The sequence below is a fragment of the Alligator mississippiensis genome, chromosome 2 (genome assembly GCF_030867095.1).
Source record: "Alligator mississippiensis isolate rAllMis1 chromosome 2, rAllMis1, whole genome shotgun sequence".
Lineage (NCBI taxonomy): Eukaryota > Metazoa > Chordata > Crocodylia > Alligatoridae > Alligator > Alligator mississippiensis.
In genome coordinates, this window is record NC_081825.1 from 235,599,605 (window position 1) to 235,620,170 (window position 20,566).

At 44.5% G+C, this 20,566-nt stretch overlaps 1 protein-coding gene across 4 annotated transcripts in view; it reads left to right on the forward strand.

Moving 5' to 3' along the window:
• Positions 1-20,566, forward strand: part of RGS6 (regulator of G protein signaling 6) — a 600,794-nt gene that overhangs the window by 560,404 nt on the left and 19,824 nt on the right. For 3 of the 4 annotated variants that reach the window (XM_059722918.1, XM_059722920.1, XM_059722919.1), the window contains exon 17: positions 12,118-12,171. The exons of the other annotated variant lie outside the window; for it this stretch is intronic. In XM_059722918.1, coding sequence (XP_059578901.1) covers positions 12,118-12,171 — 54 coding nt within the window. The remainder of the gene's footprint in view (positions 1-12,117; positions 12,172-20,566) is intronic. 4 annotated transcript variants of the gene reach the window in all.

The following is a 20,566-nucleotide window of genomic DNA, read 5'->3' on the forward strand; positions in this document are numbered from 1 at the left end:
AAATGACATGGTGAGTATAACTAAAGAACCTCAAATTATTGTTGTCTGCCTGATCAGGCTGATTGGCAGAGGAGAGGTAGGCAGGGGCTACACATCACAAGTGGAATAGAGCAGTTACATCTTTTATACCTGTGGTATACATTGAACACCCATAGAAACCAATCAGATTCTAATGATCCCATAAAAAACAACTACTAGTCACCACAAAGATACCTGTGCAGGTGCACCCTAGTTCACTACTTTGGTACGTGTACCAGCTAATTGTTCCCTTGTTGCTGAGCCTCCCTTCAAGCCTCCCGATCTTCCTGGGAGATGCGTCACTTACCATCTTCCAGATATGATCGGCAAAGCCCTTGAAACTCCATGTTTATTATATTCTTGGCAGTCCAGCTGAACCTGGTGCTACGTTGCAAGGAGGGAGAGGGAAGTGGGGAACTCGGTTAGAAGCTGAGGCCTTGTTGAACCAAGGTTCTGCTGATGTTTTAGCAAGACAGTGTCAAGGCACAGGACCTCTGGTCTGGCCTCTGGACAAGCAGTGGTAGCGAAGACATGACAGCACAGACTTCAAGATGGGCTAGCAGCTATAATATAAACCCTCAGGGGACCCAGGTATGCACTCTGATTGCTAGCCCATGCTGAAGCCAGTGCCACTGTGCTTTTTCTGCTATTGTTACCCATGCTAGCCAGGTTGAAGCTAGCACAGACATACCTAGTTACACCTTCATTTTGAGTTATGCCTAGTTACACCTTCATTCTGAATTATAGACATACCCTTGGAGAGCATGACAAGGGCCCAGGTGGAAGTGCGGAGACAAAGGGTGATCTGAGCCTGCAGGGGGGTAGCATCAGCAACATCAGATCTGGAGGAGCCTGACATAACAGGGATCCATCGTGAGAAAGAACTGATGTTCCTATGTAGAAAAAATGCCTGGGTTGGGAGAGGTAGAGCAGTTATTTTTCATCCAAACTAGTACACACAGGGTCAGATTCTTCAAGGTCTTGTGCTAATGATGGCATGGGGGGGTATAAAATGCCTATCTCTGAGTTGGTTGCTTGTCATAGTCGGTTATCTGTCATGTCCACTTTGCATGCTTACCTTACAGTGGTATAAATGTCTGTCTCAGGTGCAGATAATATGGATCTTGGTCCTCAGGTGAGGAAAAGTTGGGGGAATGTTTCCGTCCCTGCTGACCATTATGCATAGTAAAATACTGTTACTTTTGAAATCATCAGGTTCTCCTAACAAAGACACAAAGGCCATACAAAGAATTTTAAAACGTTCCAATCTGAATGCCATGGGAGGGGTATGTTGTTGGACTTACAGCCCAGAATACTGAGTTGTTATGATTTTTGCTTATCCCTCTTCTAGCTACCAGCAACACTTGTATTGATTTCAGCTGGACTACACCTGGGACCTTGTACTCTCTTCCCAATATGTACAGTTAGGTCACATTAGCTCCCGAGGGAGGGCAGATTCCATTGCAAGCAAGTTCTCTAAAAAAACAATCGCTCTCTCTTGCCTTTTCCAGTAAGCTAGCTTTAGCACACTTCAGTCCCTTTTTCAGCCCTTCAGAGGGAACATGGCTGATTCAACTCAATGCTAGGGTTTTTCTTCAGCGCTACAAGAATGCTGAGTGATTTCCTCACAACTATTTTTAGTAATCATTGGCAGTTGATTTTGTGAAGAGTCCTGCCCACACTGCTCTGTGCTAGCAAGCTCTGCTCAAAAGAACTGGAAATCTCCTGGACTTATAAGTAAATAATTAACCAGTAAAAAAAACCACATGGATAGATGCCGTAAATAATTTGTGATGTAGTTCAGCCCATTTGGCACAGAGCTAAACTGTTTTACATTTTTTTTTCATAATTTTAAATGCTACCTACTGTTAGGTGGTAGGGTATGCTGGCATAACTACTGATGATGATGGTTCATTTTCCTTTTGAATGTTTGAGGACTGTTTGAATTACTGTACATGTTTGTTTCTCCCTGCATGTGCATTTTGCATTTACGGTGTTTGTACTAGTATTGTTACCATGCAGCAACACACACAACTAATGTGTCTGTAGCCTTCCAGCCCACTTCCTGTGCTTCAGCTGAAATGTGTTCCAAGACCTTTCACAGGTCTTACTCTTTTCACTATTTTTAAGTTATTTATTTTTAAACTTCCTTCCTCCTCTTTGCAAAGCAGGCTCAACACCTTCAATTTGAGCTGGTCTGAGGCAGACAACCGGTTACCTCAGCAGCACACAGCTGGTCATAATGTTAATAGACTTTAGGTGCATGTACATGTGCATATTAATGCATATTGCGCCGGAGTTTATTGCTTCTGGGTGCACTGCTTACACATGCACCCAGGACTGTAGCACGTTGAGCTAGGTTGGAGCAACCCCAGCTGGCAGGGGGCCAGGGGGTCAGCCTGCCAGCCCCAGGCTGTTCCAACCTAGCTCAGCATGCTGCAGAGGGGCTGGCTGGGGCATGAGGGTGCTCCAGTGCAGGGCTAGCTGGCAGGCAGCCCCCACACTGAAGCACCCTCATGCACCAGCCAGCCCCATCAATGTCTGTGTGTGTCTTGCTGTGCACAAAAAAAAACTCCATAGCAGAGTAGTTCTTGTATTTACAAGTACTAACCTGTTGCGGGATTTATTAGTTTCCTGCAGCCTAATAGGCTGTACATGTAGACGTTGAGATGTTCACTGAGGAGCTAATTAGACAACTGCGGTAAACGTTTCTTGTTGACACACCCTTTGAGATGCTGACAAGTAATCCAAACTAGCACTTGCACACACTCCCACTCTACATCATCTCTCGGTTGCTCAGCCAAGTTTGTTCGCTCTTTATTTTGGTAGAAAATTCAGTGCTTTGATCAAGAAGTAGATATTCGGGTGACTGGTGTTCCACAGATACCTTAGAGAGTTTTAAATTAGCACAGCACACCATCCATACGTGCAACACAGTGGCTTTGGTGCTTTTGCTTATAAGGCAAGTTGTGAGAAGACACCTTAAGAGGACTGAATCTTCAAGAAGTGGTTCCCCATACACCTCTTTTAGGCACAGAGGACCTTATATGCTGCAGCCTGTAACAGGTGATCCAAACCAGACTTTCATGTTCCTGTTGAACTACCAAAGAAATGGAAACTGCAACAGCTGGGAGAAAAGCTAGGACAGTCCCCTATTCTGCACCTGTAATATTTGCCCGAGAACTAAATTCTTTCTGCTGAAGGGAGTCCTAGAATCCAGTCTTCCAAAATAATTATATTTCTGACCCTTCTGATTGTGAAAAAGTAAGGGGGGAAAGCATGTTGACTGAATGTAAACTGATGCAGTGTTGTCTGCCTGAGTCTATAGACAGCTTGAAACAAAAGCTCTGAAAGGTGTCACCTGCACCATTCATCTCAGTGAAGTGTGGAATCTGAAACCTAAAGACAATCAGTGCTAATCATCACAGCTGATATGTGTAGACCACAATACTAAATCCATTCCCACATCCTGTGAAATACTAAATTTGATTTCTTGATATCCAGTCTCCTGCTAAAAAACTCCAGCTTCACAAGCCTCAGAAATCCCATTTTCCCCATGGGGCATATTAGAAACTGAAAATATAGGTTTGGCACCACATATATTGAACTTAATTACAATTAAAAACACAGGGGAAACACTATTGTTTGGATTGCTCCTTACCATATTTAAATCGGTGTAAGCCTCCATTTTGAAATGCAAATGAAGCTAACACAGAATTTCAACTCTGCAATGCCAGTGTGTTCAGAACTCCAGGGCCCTGTTCCAGTTTTTAGGTTTAATTTGTTATGAAATGCCCAGGTCTGTTTCTTTGTTGGGTTACATCATGTCTTTCTCTCTTTTTCCACTCTTGGAGACAAAGTAAAATGGGATCACTTCAGGGGGACATCAAGGAGGGACAGTGTTTCTAAAGGACACACAGGCCTTGTGCAGCCTCTGTCACCCTCTTTTCTTTTGCAGCCTGTTTCCCACTGATGCACCTACCCAGCTAGGGACTGCAGCCATGGTGGGAGGACACGTCCAGAGCTCACTTACTCACCATCTCTATCTGTATTCTTTAGTGCAATACACACCACAAGGAGTTCATGGAAGGAAGAGATCCCTGAGCCCTGGGCTTCTCTTACACTGGCCATATAAAAGGAAATCTGGAGATTCCTTGTACTTCCCTCTCTACTCTGTCCCACGTATTTGTGCAGAGTAGAACACTGGTTAGTGTGTTATAAATATTCCCCTCTGAAGCATCTGTTACAGCCCCAGCTGTCAAGCAGGCTTGTTTGGTTCACGTTCTGGTGACTTGCGGGTTTTGCTCTGACGGCCCCCAGTTCCATTTTCAGGGCTAGCTAAATGGCTGCCACATCATGACCAGCTGCTGTCCAAGTCACACAAAACCATCCATCCCAGTTGGTACTGTGCATCTTGTAGGTATTGTTCTTTGGGTAGAGCCAGGGAAGGGCTGGAAAACATTGAGAGAAGCAGAACTTTATTGCAATACAATTCAAGCCGTTGTTTAAAATAACTTATCCTGGTATCTCCCAGACTACTGCAAACAGGGGGTCATCTGTCTGTCCAGAAGTTTACAAGATAAAACTGAAAAGCCCACCTCAGAACTATGGAAGCCCATAGATGTCCCTTCTCCCCCTTTACTGCTCCCTGATTATCATTCCCTTCTTTTTTACTTTCCAAGTCAGATTTTCTGCCCCAGCACTTGCCAGATAGAAACTGTAATGGTCCAATTCAGAACGACACCTGCCCATTTAATTTACCCTAAATGTCATTTTGTTTTAAGCATGTTTCTAGAATATGAACATTGCTGGACTCTGCAGAGATAAACACTAGTCCTGAAATACAATCCCATACTTCCACAGCTCTTTATACCTATCCTCCATGAAGAAATCATAGAAGATGAGGATTGAAAGAAACCTTAGGAGGTTCAGAGGTTCCCAAACTTTTTTTTTGCATACCCACTTCCAGATTTACCAGCTGCCTCTGTACCCCTACCAACATACATTTTATATTTTAGCCCCTTAAATGCCAATTATTATTACAATGAAAATTAAATTTGCCATTATTCAATTTATCCTGTGTACCCCCCCCCCCCCCCGCCCCAAGATGCCTTGCGTACTCCCAGGGGTATGTGTACCACAGTTTGGGAACCCCTGATCTAATCCATCCCCCTGCACAAAACAGGACCATCCCCAAGTAGATCATTGCAGCCAAGGCTTTGCCTAGCCAAGTCTTAAAATCCTCCAAGTACAAAGCTTTCACAACCTCTCTGGGTAACCTGTTCCAGTGTCTTACTACCCTCCTAGTGAGAAAGTTTTTCCTAATATCTAACCTAAACTTCCCTTGCTGAAACTTGAGACCATTGCTCCTTGTTCTGTCATTTGCCACCACTAAGAATTGTTTAGCTCCATCCTCTTTGGAACCACCCTTCAGGTCATGGGCTACTGGTGCCTCCTGAGTTGGGGGGGGGGGCATTTGCCCCCGCACTAGAGAGTCAGTGACCGGGGAGGAGGGGGGGGCCCCATGGCTGATCCTGCCAACTGGGGGGGGGTCCCCTGCAGCTGATCATGCTGACCCGCAACTGGCTGTGGCGTGCTGCTGGCACTTCTGGGCACGCCACTGGCTCTTCCAGATTGGCAGGATCGGCCCCAGGGGGGCTGCTTCTCCTGGTGCACTCCCCACCCAGCGCTCTCAGGTATCATCTGCAAACTTGCTGAGGGTGCACTCCATCCCATCTCCCAGGTCATTGATGACAATATTAAACAAAACCAGCCCAAGGATAAACCCCTGTGGCACTCCACTTCATAGCAGCTGCCAACTGGGCATCAAGCCATTGACTACTACCCTCTAAGCCCAATGATCCAGCCAGTTTTCTATCCACTTTACAGTCCATTAATCCAACCTGTACTTCCTTAGCTTGCCTGCAAGAATGTTGTGGGAAACTGTACCAAAAGCCTTGCTAAAGGTAAGATATATTACATCCATTGGTCTCCCCACATCTACAAAGCCAGTCATCTCATCATAGAAGGGAATCAGGTTGGTCGGGGTGACTTGCCCTGGGCGAATCCATGCTGACTGTTCCTAATCACCTTGTTCACTCCAAATGCTTAGAACTGGATTCCTTGAGGACCTGTTTCATGATTTTTCCATGAACTGAGGTGATGCTTACCAGTCTGTAGTTACCCAGATCCTCCTTCTTCCCTTTCTTAAGGATGGGAGCTATATTTGCCCTTTTCAAATCATCCAGGACCTCTCTCAATCACCATGAGTTTTCAAAGATAATGGCCAGTGGATCTGCAATCTCATCAGCCAACTTCCTTAGCACCATGGACTTGTACACATCCAATTTTTGTAAATAGTCCCTAGCCCTTTCTTTTTCCACTGTTGGCTGCTCACCTCCTCCCCAAACAGTGCTGCCAAGTGCAATAGTCTGGGAGCTGACATTGCCTGTGAAGACTGAGGTAAAAAAAGGATTGAATGCTTCATTCTTTTTTGCATCCTTTGTCACTAGGTTGCCTCTTCCATGGAGGACCCACAATTGCCATCTTCTTGGTCTTTCTCTTGTTGCTGGCATACTTGTAGAAAACCTTCTTTTTACCCTTCACATCCCTTGCTAGCTGCAACTCCAATTGCGATTTTGCCTTCCTGATTTCATCCCTGCATGCCTGGGGAGTACTGCTATACTCCTCCCTAGTTGTTTGTCCAGGTTTCCACTTCTTATAGGCCTCCTTTTTGCTTTTACATTAATGAAGAGTTCCCTGCTAGGCCAAGCTGGTCTTCTGTCATACTTGCTAGTCTTCCTTCTCATTGGGACAATTTGTCCCTGCACCCTCAGTAAGGTTTCTTTAAAGTACAGCCAACTCTTTTCAACTCCTCTCTCCCTCAAACTGGCCTCCCAAGGGAATTCTGCCCATGAGTTACCTGAATGAATCTGCTTTTCTGACATCCAGGGTCCATGCTCTGTTGCTCTCCTTCCTTCCTTTCCTCAGAATCCTGAACTCAATCATCTCATGGTCACTGCTGCCCAAGTTGCCATCCACTACTACATTCCCCACCAATTCTTCCCTGTTTGTGAGCAGCAGGTCAAGAAGACCACAGGCCATATCTGGCCTCTCCAGTACTTGCATCAGGAAGTTGTCCCCAGCACTCTCCAAAAACTTCCAGGATTGCCTGCGCACTGCTGTATTGCTTTCCCAGCAGATGTCAGGGTGATTGAAAGAAACTCCCACTACCTGATTAAAGAAAGCCTCATCTACCACATCCTCCTGGTCTGGTGGTCTATAGCAGACACCCACCCTGACATCCCCCGTGTTTCTCTCCCGTCTGGCCCTAACCCAGAAGCTTTCAACAGACCTACCTCCAGTTTCATACTGAGCTCTGAGCAATCATATGGCTCTTTTACATAAAGTGCAACTCCTCCTCCACTTTTCCCCTGCCTGTCCTTCCTGAACAGTTTGTATCCATCCATGACAGTGTTCTAGTCACATAAGCTATCCCACCAAGTCTCTGTTATTCCAATCACATCATAATTCAAGGACTTTCAGTTCTTCTTGTTTCCCAGGCTCCATACATTCATGTACAGACACAGGAGGTAACTAGTAGGCCTGTGCAAATAGTCAGCTATTCAATTCGGCTTTGGATCTGGCCACTTCAGATGCCAGTGATCCAATCTGGAGCTCCAGAACGGTTTCCCACTTCAATTCAGGAGATCCAGCCATAGGGTATAATGGGGAATCAATGAAATATCTATAACTCTGTTGTTTTTTGTCTGATTTGGATGGAACTTGCAGGGATGGTAGCCTCTGCTGAGAGCATGAAGCCTGCCAAGTTTCAAGAAGATAGGTACAGGGATTTGGGGGGAACTGCACCCCAAATTCTTGAAATAAAAACTCATGTCACATATATGTGTTACACAACAGAGGGTGAAAACTGCAGGGGTGGTGGCCCCTGCTGAGGCCACAAAGCCTGCCAAGTTTCAAGGAGATAGGTGCAGGGGTTTGGGGGGAACTGCACCTCAAGCTGCGACCAAGCAAAACTCGTGACATGGGTGCCACTGTGTGTGTTAAGGCACAACACAGTGAAAGATGCAGGGATGGTAGCCCCTGCTGCAGCCACAAAGCCTGCCGGCTTTCAAGGAGACAGGTGCAGGGGTTCTGGGTTCTGGCGTCCTGCACCTCTAGCTACTGACAGGCAAAACTCGTGACATGGGTGCTTGTGCAACTCTGTCTGTCTTGGGGCGTGGGGGGGTGGGAAACTACTGCAGGCCTGGCTGCTAAGCTACTGTGTTACCAGTTACCGATCAATCATGATTCACTCAGGGACCAGCTCAATACACAGTAGCTAGCTAATGTAGCCAGTTAATGAGCAAGGATTAACACCTACAAAACCACAGACTAAGGAGAGGAAATAATCAATACAGACAATCAACTGCCCCAAGACAGAGACAGTCAGTTGCACAAGCACCCATGTCATGAGTTTTGCCTGTCAGCAGCTAGGGGTGCAGGGACCCAGAACCCCTACACCTATCTCCTTGACAGCTGGCAGACTTTGTGGCCGCAGCAGGGGCTAGCAGGCCTGGAGCTTTTACCCACTGCGCCTTAACACACACAAGGTCATCTATGTCACGAGTTTTGCCTGTTAGCAGCCAGAGGTTCAGGGCCCCAGAAGCCAGACTCCCCCAGCACCTATCATCTTGAAACTTGGAAGACTTTGTGGACTCAGCAGGGGATGACCACCTGGGCAGTTTTCATTCTGCTGTGGCTTAACATACACATATGACATGAGTTTTGCTTTCAAGACTTTGGGGTACAGTTTCCCCCAAACCCCTGCACTGATATTCTTGAAACTTAGCTGGCTTTATAGCCTCAGCAGGGGCCACCATCCCTGTAGTTTTCATCCAAATCAGACAAAAAACAACAAAGTTATAGATATTTCATTGATTCCCCGTTATAACCTATGGCCGGATCTCCGAAGTGACTCCGAAGCTTTTCTGAAGCAGTTCGGAAGCTCCAAATGGCTTCAGAAAGCCTAAAGAAGCCAGCACTTTGATCTGGACATGCTGCTTCGGCATCCGAAGTGTCCAAATCTTCTCTGGATCCGAAGCATGGTCCAAAGCCTCGCACAGCCCTAGTAACTAGCCAATTGCCCTCCTTTCTCTGGAAGAATGAGAAGGCTTCTCCTGTTGCCCCCTCCTGTTTGTCTTTCCTTCAGGTCACCCAGTTCCCCATTTAACTCAAGGCTTTGGCCTCCATCCCCTGGCAAACCTAGTTTAAAGCCCTCCTCACTAGGTTAGTGAGCCTGTCTGTGAAGATGCTCTTTCCTGTCTTCATCAGGTGGATCCTGTCACTTCCTAGCAATCCTTCTTGGAGCAACATCCTGTGGTCAAAGCAGCCAAAGTCCTGCTGGTGACACCACCTGGGCAGCCATCCATTGATCTGCAGGATGTGTCCATTCCTACCGGGGCCCTTCCCCTTGACCGGAAGGATTGAGGAGAGCTCCACCTGAGCCCTCATCCCCTTCACCCTTGCACCCAGAGCCCTGTAGTCACTTTTGATTTGCTCAGGGTCTCCCCTGGCAGTATCATTGGCAGAAACATGGATCAGCAGCATGTAGTAGTCAGAGGACTGGATGAGTCTCAGAAATCCTTCTGTAACATCACAGACCCAGACTCTGGCCAAGCTGAAGACCTCCTGACACAACAGGGGGTGTGTGTGTGGGTGTGTGTGTGTGTGTACACACCCATACACAGACACAGTTAATATGATTTTTAATCTGAAGAATAACATTTCTCCAGAGAGGAAAGGGATCAAGGGCTGTGGAAGGATGGGACCATATTTCAGGCCTGGGACACACACAAACACATATATAAAAATCATGCATGGTGCTGTAAAGCTATAAAATTCCACTCTCCTAGAAACTCTAGTACTTGTGTTGGGTGTCATTTTGGGGCATGATAGCTGAGAATGTAACTCTCTCAAATAGTTATAAATGAGAATGTTCCTTGGTAGTTTCATCTGGTCAAAGGATGGTGTTTGTCTTTAAAAGTCTGCTTCTAAAATGACCTGCTGTCTCTCATGACTTGTGACTGACAGTCAACTCAGTCTCCTCTTAAAATACTTGAATCTAATCTCCTAAACACTGGAGTTCTGTTTTTTGGGTGGAAATCATAATCTGCAATATAATCTAAAATCTCTGTCAGTATTTGGCAAATTCATTTTGGTTTCCTTGCGTCTTCTCTCCCCTATTTCTTTATTCATGCTTTTTCTCTTTGGGTTAATATTGTTTGAGTCTGCTGCAAATCTGCTGGAACTCGCTAATTAGCATGGTCCAGCCTACATGTCATGTGTAGTCACTGTCCCCCCCCTTCCCCCCCCACACACACACATTTCAAAATGGCAGTGGGGGGGCGCCTTAACTCATTGAACAAGCTCATCAAACGAGCTGTAGTTAAAGCACCCCTGCTGCCATTTTGAAACATGGGACTCTGAATACATGTGACACTGAAGATGCTTTAATTAGAGCAGTTCTCAGAGCCACTCTAATTAAAGTGTCCTCCTCCACCCTGGAGCACGTGTATAGACACCCGAATGTCATCTTTATTTCCATGGCCCACCACAGTCAGATAAGTATCTGAAACAAAGCAGTAATATCACTCCTAGGGGAGATCGAGGGGGGATAGTGCTTCTAAAGGGCACAGACTCTATCACCCTTTATTATTATGCAGCCTTCTTCTTGCTGATACATCTGCCAAGTCAGAAACTGCACCCATGGTAAGAGGACAAGTCTGTGGCTCACTTCCTCATCATCTCTGTCTGTATTCTTTGGTGTGATGTGCATCCCAGGGAGTTCATGGAAGGAGATCCTGTCCTTCCCTGAGCAGGGAGACTGCTCTTACGTTGGTCATATAATAGGGAAACTGGAGATTCCCCGTGTCTATCTACTCCGTCCCACATATTTGTGCAGATGGAATCCACTGGTTTGTGTTTTGCATAATCCCCTCTGATCCCAACCCACAGAGGAAATGGGTTTGTTACGGCCCTGAGCTACAGCCTGTTTGGTTACTATCTCTGATGACTTGTTACTGAGAGTCAACTCATTCTCTTCTCTTATACCCTTTCAGTGTCATCTTCATTTCTGCGGCCCACCACAGTCAAATAGATATCCAGGACCTTGTTCCCTGTGTGTCAGCCCTGCTCATGGCCTTCTGACAATATTAAGCTTTCCTTAATGTGACTGTTTTCCATAGTGCCTTTTTCACACTGAGCTTTCTAATAAACGTGCCAATAAAAGGTCTATTTCTTTTCTCATTAGAGATCAATAGATTTGGTCTTACATCAAATGACATACTCTTTCAGTCTTAAAGTGAGCCATGTTCTCACATACATGCCAAAAGTCCAGTGGCATATGTACTTGCCTTATTGCAATGAAGTTTTAAGAGTTCGAGCATATACATAACCCTCTGTACTGCATAAATAACACTTGTGCCAAAAAATATAGCTTTGTCTTTCCACAGCCCTATACAGATATTCTGTGCTATCTCATACCTACAGGTGGTCTCTCCTGAGCAAGGTTCAGGCCTCCTGGGTTGGCAACATGGTGGCAATAGGCACCTACCTTATGCAGAAATAAAGGAATTTAGCCTCCCTAGCTGTCATTCCAGCACTGTTTTTCTCTAACACTCTATTCTATAATATTCACTAAAAAGTAGTAAATGTCAATTTGGCTCTTCTGTCTTTCCTAGTCAACTGTTTGGTGGATGTTAACCAGAACCAGAGGTCTCAGTTCAAATGGCACAGTAGGAAAGTTCAACAACAAGAAATCAATAGCCATAACTATGGGACACAATACACAGACCCTGGTTGAATTGCTTATGTAGCTTTTGGGAGCAAAGGTGACATTTTTCAGCAGCTCGGGGCTCTTATTCTTTAAAAGTTTTCTCCTCCGTTTGCTGTTGCAAACATCAGTTGCCATCTTTTCCCTTATCATTTCTTTTTTTTTTTCCTTTTGCTTCCTTATCTTTTGCTGCTGTTTTGAAAAAACTGCATTAAAGCTGAAGGGTTTTTTTCTGTATTTTTTCTCCCCACTTTTTCCCCTTAAAGCCAGAGAATGAGCAAGGTCGTAGAACTTCTCTAGAAAAGTTCACTCGCAGTGTGGTAAGTTCCATTTTTTTTTTCCCCTTTCCTCAACATTTTATTTTTAGTTGGGGGGTATTGATGCTTAACTTTTTATTTCTTTTTTTTTCTTCTTCTTTTTATTTTTTTGCAGATAGCCTCTTTGCAGCTTCTCTTTTAATACTGTAGCTTATCTAAATAGTAGCTCTAAAAAAAGCAAGGCAGAATTCCATAATATGCCTTCTGGCAAAATTTTTCATATCAGTAAATTAATTTTGGTTTATACTTAAATGACAGGTTGTCTTTTTGCTATTTTCACACTACAGTATTTTTGTGGCTTCCCCTGCTCATTGTAGTAGAAAAGCATGGTACTAATAGTGTCATTTAAAGCGTATCCATATTGACTTCTCTGCATGGTTAATGATACCATATGTATATACACATATATACCCACATTACATCTTTTTCCTAGCAACTGTACCAACTTCCTTAGTTGTCCAGATTTGTCTTTGGTGTTATAAGAAAATGATGTGAAGATGATGACAATAGTTGTAATGCAGTTAAATCTGTTAGGAGCCCCAGTATAAGATTTTGTGAAAAGTACCTAATCTTTATTATATTTTTGTAACAGCTTGATAATGGAGGAACTGTACTATGTGTATATACAGTACATATGCTTGCATCTGTGTGTACATATATATGTATATTTTCTATATACTATATATCTACATACGTGTTATAAATATATTTCCACATAGATAAGGTGAAATTATACAGGTAAGTGTAAGCGATAACTGAATGTAGGCATCAAGGGTTTTTTTCTGATGCTGTCATGCTAACCACATAAGTGAAAAGCAGATGTGAAGGGCAATACATTAGCAGTGGCCTGGTCTCATGGCAGGTTTCCCCTGTTGTGTATTAGTATAGTATAATGCATATGACAATTATAAAAAACATGTTTACAGTAGAATCACATACAAGACATTACCGTGCCCAGTTGCATTGTTCTTTTTGTAAGAATCTTTCAGAAAGAGAAAGAGAGAGAGAATAATTAAACAAATATAGTATAGATATTTTTTACATTTGGGACCAACATCTGCTCCCAGTTTCATTAGAATATACTGAGAGTAACGCTGAGTAATTGCTTTAACGGTAACATAAATTAAAGCAGAATTTGCCACTTGCAGTTTGATTGGTGACAATAATATGAACATTTTCAAAGTGGTGGGACCCTGATATGAAAGGCAACCAAAACAATCATTGTAGGTAGGTCTGTAACTTCCTTATTCCAGTTCTCTAGGATGTTGGTTTTAGCTGTGTTGGTCTAAAGACATTGGCAGACAAGGTTATTTGGGTAAATGCGATATCTTTTATTAGACCAACTGATTTGTTGGAAAAAAAATGTTCTTTATAAGCTTTTGGGCACTAATACCCTTCTTCAAGCACAGGGAGAGTCTGCTGGTGTGTGTGCACTCTCCTGGGTGGAATAGAAGCCAATATGCAAAATGCAGGTCTGTGAAAATACAAATGTGTGGCAGTACACTCCATAAATGTTTTACTTGCACTTTATAGTGGCAGAATAGCATTTTTTATGTCAGGCATGAAATATTAGCCTCTGATGATACTGGAACTGTATGATCCAATGAAACAGTACTGGCTTTGTATTATGTCAAGCAGCATACAGTCATAAAGCAAAATCACAGAATAAAATATAAGTTTCTTCTCAGGCGACAATACTATCAAGGTGGTAACCTCCTAGCATAATCAAGAGACTGTGGACATTAAGGCAACGTTAGTGCTGCATGCTCTAGTCCCCCAAAATGCATTTCAATTTCCTGCATATGTAGGAGCAAAGGAGATTGGTGGTCCTCCATGCCCAGGGCTCTATTATACTTTCCAGAGGGCTCATTAAGGTCTCAAATGTTCAAGGTGACCCTTAGTAGTCATTACACACAGGCCTAGATGCCTTCTTGATTAAAGCCAGAGCACTCAGGACTTCATAGGCCTGCTTCTCAACTGTAACCTTAAAGGCCAAACTTCCAATACTAAGTACAAAAGTGATGTGCAGAATAATTAGGGCTGTTCGCTTGGTTCTGGTTTTTCAGGGCAGGGGGTTTGCCTCAGAGAGCTATGTATAAGTTAAAGTAATAAAAGACCTGGTCTTCCCATGGTGCCCTGTATCACAGAACACCCACTTGAGATGGTTAGCCTTTCGGTGAGTACTCCCATTGACTTCTGGGAGAGGATTTATTCCAATAGAAACAGGTTTGAAGCAAATAAAAGTATCCTGCATTCCATTTTCACTGTCCAAAATTATAGGAAAACAAACCTAAACAGTTGAAGAGGGTAAAGGAATTAGATATTATAATGTCTATCTTGTAATTGTCTAAATTCTTCCAACATAGTAATATAAGAACTGATTGTTTAATTCATATAAACTACTAGAGCTGTTCAAATTATATACATTAAAATTTGGAAAACATGACATTTGAATTTTATACATTTTGTTTTCAGTTATGAGAAATTGCTCTAATAATTGTGAAAACTTTGTAAAATCTTGTCAATGTTATTCTTGGACATGATTTTTACTTTGTTTTTCAGTCAGAAGTAGATTTCTTTTGAAACAAAACCTTCAATTTTCAGAAATTCAAAAGTAGGATTATGTTTTGCCTAAGCTTAATTTTTGTGCTGAAATATATTGATTCAGCAAAAATGTCAGGAAAAAATATGGAGCTATAAAATAGCTGAAACAAAAATATGGTTTTTAAATTCAGTTTGCTATTTTTGCTATTTGCATGCAATATTCATTGGAGATTTATTTTAAAATACAGACCAGATGCCCAACCGGTGTAAACTGATCTAGTTTCTATGGCTGTATGCCTTCTTATGCCACCTGAAAAGCTGATCCAGATGCTTTTAACCTATTGAGGCTGTAAATAGAACATGTATTCTTATGTAAAATCTTGTGTGGTTAGTCATTTGTTGTAAACAGCACAGCAGTGAATGTTCCAGAGTACTGCTTATTCACCTTGGCTATCTTCATACTATCAAACTCTTTAAGGCTTATTCTTACTAGACCTGTGCAAAGCAGCTAATATTCGCTTCGGATTCGGGGGACAATGATTCCATTCAGTGATTCAAATCGCTGTCCTGAATCGATTTGGCCAAATCTGATTTGGAGATTCGGCTGCTGCTGAATCATCCGAATCTCCAAATCACACAGGTCCCATCCCTGGCCTGCTCTCCCAGCCTGACAATGGCTGCCTTGCCCACCCCAGTTCCTGGCTCTTTGGGAAAAAAAAAGCCCTGGCTCACCAGGTGCTGCCTGGCAGGGGGGCGATCCCCACTGCCCCTCACTGTCCCATGCTGCATGGGGGGCTCTGCAACCAGCACCCGCCATGGCTGCCCTGCCCACCCCAACTCCCAGCCCTTTAAGAAAAAAAAAAAGCCAGTGGGGGAGTGATCCCTGCTGCCCACCACTGTTCTGCACTGCATGGTGGGGCTCTGCATGAGCCCCAGAAGCCCTGAGGCCACTGCAGGAGCTGGTGAGCCCAGGCATTTTTTTTGTTTGTCTTTTTCTTAAAGGGCCGGACCTGGGGCAGGCGGGGCAGCCATGGGGTGCTGGGAGAAGTGGGGGTCAGGAATGCAGCATGAGGCAGTGGGGGGCAGCAGGGATCGCCCCCTGCCTGGCAGCAGCCAGTGAGTAGGGGCTTTTTTTTTAAAGCACCAGGAGCTGTGGAGGGTGGGGCAGCCATGGGGGGGCTGGGGAAGCGGGCAGGGTTCAGGGGGGCTGGAGGAGCAGGCAGGAGATGGGGCCTGGCAGGGGTCCCCCTATGGTCCCCTGTCCCTTCCTCCAGCCCCCCCTCCCCCGCCCCCACTTACTAGCTCTGAGTCCAAGTCCAGCTCCCTGTTGCAGTGAGCGGGGACTGCCCAAATCACCAAAGCTCTCCAAATCTTTTCCAAATCGATTCGGTGAGCTTCAAACCAATTTGGACCTTTTAATTGGTCCCCTGATTCAATTTGGATTCAGAGATTAGGCCACCAAATCAGGCCAAATCTCCTCCAAATCGAATCAGCACCCAAATCTTTGCACAACCCTAATTCTTACCTCTACCATTTGTGCACTTGGGAAAAGGATGAAGGCTGGGGATGGGATGGATAAAGGTAGGTTTAAGCCACCTTTAGTAGTCTGTGCATTCTTGGGCCATGCAAAAACTGAGTCCCTGGTATAAGCTCTGTTCCATTTTCCTGAGCCATCTATGCACCTGGGAAATAGGGTGTGTGTAGATGAAACGGGAGTCCTAAATTGAAGCAGTGGGATTTTAAACCCACCGCTTCAATTTAGGGTAAAGTAAACCCCTGCGTCATGCACACAATCCGCGCTTACCTGCCTCTCCGGCAGCGGGGAAGGGAGGGTGAGGGGGGTGAGCTGTCAGCGGGCGGAGCAATCCTGAGGGGGAGGGCTGCTGTTTCCTTTTGCAGCAGCGGTGCCGCCCTCCCTCCATTGGCACCTGCCCACAGGCAGCTGGCTCGGGCAGTTCTGGGGGGCACCGCAGCTGCGGAGGGAAGCACCAGGCCCCTGTGCAGCTCCAGCAGGCAGGCATGCAGGCTCTGGGGGGGAAACAGGCTTGCTGCCTTTCTTGGGTGGAGCCTGCCTTCCCAGGCTGTTGCCAGGCTGCCTGCAGGGCTTCCTGCAGAGCCATGGAGCTGCACGGCGCCTGGTGCTTCACTCTGCGGCTGTAGGGGCAGCAAACTAAAACTCCATGGAGGAGTTTTAGTTTGCTGAGCCCCAAGTCATTTAAGGCACATTACGCTGCCAAATTTCCTACACCAGCTAGAATTAATGCACAATACACTACCGAGGCGTGCAAACACTGACTCCATTAAAGCGGTGCAAAAGCATTTTGTCTGCTTTAAAGTGTTGTGCGCACAAGCCCCTCATTTAATCTACACACAGCCATAGATAGCAGGCACAGGTACTGCATCTCAACTTGCCTTAGAAAGTTCCCATTCTTCCCCCTTTTCTGGGTGCTGGGAACAGAGATAATATGAATTTCTTATGTGGCACATATTGTTCTGCAGTTTATTGCTCCCGGGAAGATTTTCACAAATGTCCAGCATATTGAGCTGGGTCAAAGCAATCCCAGCTGGCAGGGATCCCAAGGGGTCAGCTGCTCTGACTGGGCTCAACATGCTGCGGAGGGGCTGGCTGGGGCACGAGGGCTAGCCTGCAGGCAGCCCCGGCACTGAAGCATCCTCATGGCCCAGCCAACTAGCTAGCATGTACACATGCACTGCTGTGCACAAAAAAACTCTGCAGCAGCGTAGTACTTGTGTTTACAAGTATTTACTTGTATTTACAAGTACTACCCTGCTGGGGAGTTTCTTAGGTTTGTGTGCCCTAGTAGAAATGAACGTATAGATGCTGAAACATTTACTGCACAGTTAATTAGTCAACTGCTCAGTAAACGTCTCATGTAGACGTGCCCACATTTGTACTACCACAGCTAAGAAGGCTTTCTCCATAAGAGGCTGCATCCATGTACTTTCCGGCCTTCTTGCACAGACCAGGATACCATAAAAGGAGTTTTAGGATAAGGGAAAGTCAGACTGTCAATGTTTGTCTGTTTAGGTCTATTTTGTGTTGCAGGTTACTTGTTTGGCAAACATAGCTGTAGGAAAAGATTTTCACAGCACTGAAGTAAAAGTCAGCTGTGCGGTTATACGGTTCCATATACAATGTAGTTTTGTCTCACATGTTAAGTAAAGCTGAAGGACACGCTTTTGATACCTCCAAATTGGCTTCTCAGTTGGGTGAAACTTGTTACAAAATCCATCCCTAGCTTTTAGCATTCAGTTCCAAAGCAAATAAAGTACTCTCATCCTCTGAGGTTCCTACTTCCCTGTCCCCAGAGACATTTTTTAACTCCATGGTGAGCAGATATCATGGAACCCCACTAGCCAACCAGGGGCTTAAAGTCTTCAAAGAAAACAACATAGGAATAAGAAGGAGCAAGATCTTGTACAGAGGATGTTTTTCATCCATCTCCTTAGTGTCTCTATGTCTAGGTACAAGGCCAGATCTTGATCTTCATATGTGGGGGTTTTGGCCTAGGAGAAGCAGATTCATCAATGAAATGTCCTTTTTTTTACATTGTGAAATGTGCCCAGTTTGCCTGGAAGCCAGACGCCATCACGTTCACATTAATAGGACAGAAACAGCAGGATCTTGCCCTTCTTTAATCTTCAGAATGGTCACAAAAACAAATGTTTCCAGTTTTACTTGCACATACTCTTGAAGCAACACTTGCCACCTTTGCACAGCAACTGATGAAGGGAAGGGCGCGCATGGCTAATCATGAGGCACTCATTTCCTCTGAGTGTCAGGCCCGTATGGAGCACAGGGTGTATTCTGGAATTGCTCCACAGCAAGCCTTTTCATTGACATTGAAAGGAATTCTGCCTGCAGAATCAGTGTTAGATTTCAAGTCCTGGCTCACTTGACCTGATGAAACACAATATGCCAGACTTCCTCAAATTCCTTAGCTTATCTGCTAAAATATTTGTAGCTCACATTTTCATTTTCATTGTCATTTTCCTTCCTGTTTCTGATCCTCAGGGCTACTCCAAGCAGCCAGAAAGTAACACATGGGCTAGCACAATGTCACTATATATAATTGTGGCAGCCCCTGTATTATCAACACTGCTCTCTAGTCAGATCTCAGCAGTTCCCCCTCAAGCTCTGGCTCCCTTCAGCCTCATCATATCCACTGCTAACCAGATGTACAATCCACAGACCAAATGCCAGTCATTGATGGGCTGTGTATACATTACTCATAGCCACTTTCTGTACAAAATTCTCACAGACACATAAACCCGATGTGGTGGAATAGTTGCAAACTTCCATTCTAATCTACTTAGCTTCTTTGATATAATTTATGCATCCTTTAAAGCATATACATCAATATGTAGGGACCACAATGTATAGGGACCATCTATCAAGCCTCCCCTGTCCTGTTGGGACACCAGTCATCCCAAAACTTCACATTAAAGCTAAATTAATTTTTATAACTTTCCCAAGCATGGGGACTTTGCAGCTCTGAAAGACTGTTGCACTGGAATTCCTGCTAATCCACTTCACTTAAAAACCTATGGCACTGCACGTGGCAGCAGGTGCATCTTATATGCAGTTTTATTTCTGAGGATAGCAAGGATCGACATTACCAAAACTGAGTTATCCTATCTCTCCTCATAAATGAAGATAAATGACATCATAAAAATCAGACATCATGTGTCATGTATATTATAAATAATAGCTGGTACTGAGGGTAATAACTTAATTTTAAAGACACAAATACACACACAAAACTATATACCTACATCTCTGTCTTCTGTCATATTTGATCAACTTACTAATTAAAAGGAACCTACTGGTACTATTTTTAGCCATGCAGTCTCAGCCTAGCTGTTTAAGCCACTGTACTTTCCCATCTGCTTTAGAAATGATTTAATAATCAGATAGACAGAAGCTTAGTTTTCATAAGCTGGGATCATCCTTCAGGGCCAGGAGTAAAAGGAAAATGTATTTTAATGAGTACATTGAGAGAAACCATTGATGCTTTTACATTACAGTGAAAGCCACTGACTGTGCCTATCTTATTGCTGGTGGCCATTTACACAATGTTTCTAACATTTAATAACAGAAAAAAGCAGCTGGTGAGTCCCTTGTTGCATGCTATAGCATCTTGAATCTTCCCATTATCGTTAAAGATCAGCAGTAGCTATTATCCCTGACAATACTGGGCCTGCAACCAAGAATTGCACCCTTTGCAGGTGACTGGAATGGCTCGAGCCCCAAAGTTCAGACCTGAGTGCAAATTTCCCCAATATTGTAACATTCCAGGCAGCTGTCATCATGAAAACAATGGACAAACTGGCAATACGCAGTGCATGAGCAGTACAGTTCAATCCTGCCTGATCTTTTACACAAACAAAAAAGAACACATGCAGTTACAGTAGCTAGGTTTTCTTCTAAATGATCAGGACTATCAATCTTCATGCTTCAAAACCTAATAAAGTAACTCACCAGTTATGAGCTGAAAGGAATTCAAACCTGTGTTGTAGTACTGTTTATGTCAGATGTTTGAAACTACTTCCAGTTCATCTGACATTAGCTACTGGATTAAATAGACCAGGTGTTAGAAACAGTTTCCATCAGGGCCCAGAACAACAGAGGGCATGTCCAAGATGGGGGGGAGGCAATAGGACCCAGTTACTACTTGCTTGTCCCCACTACCCAGCTGTGTGGTGTGGTGTGGTGTGGTGTGGTGTGGTGTGGTGTGGTGTGGTGTGGTGTGGTGAAAGCCCCCCTCCAGCAGAGCCTTTTCTGTCCAACTACAGCCTGGCATGAGCAGAGCTCCCCTTCTGCAAGAGCCCT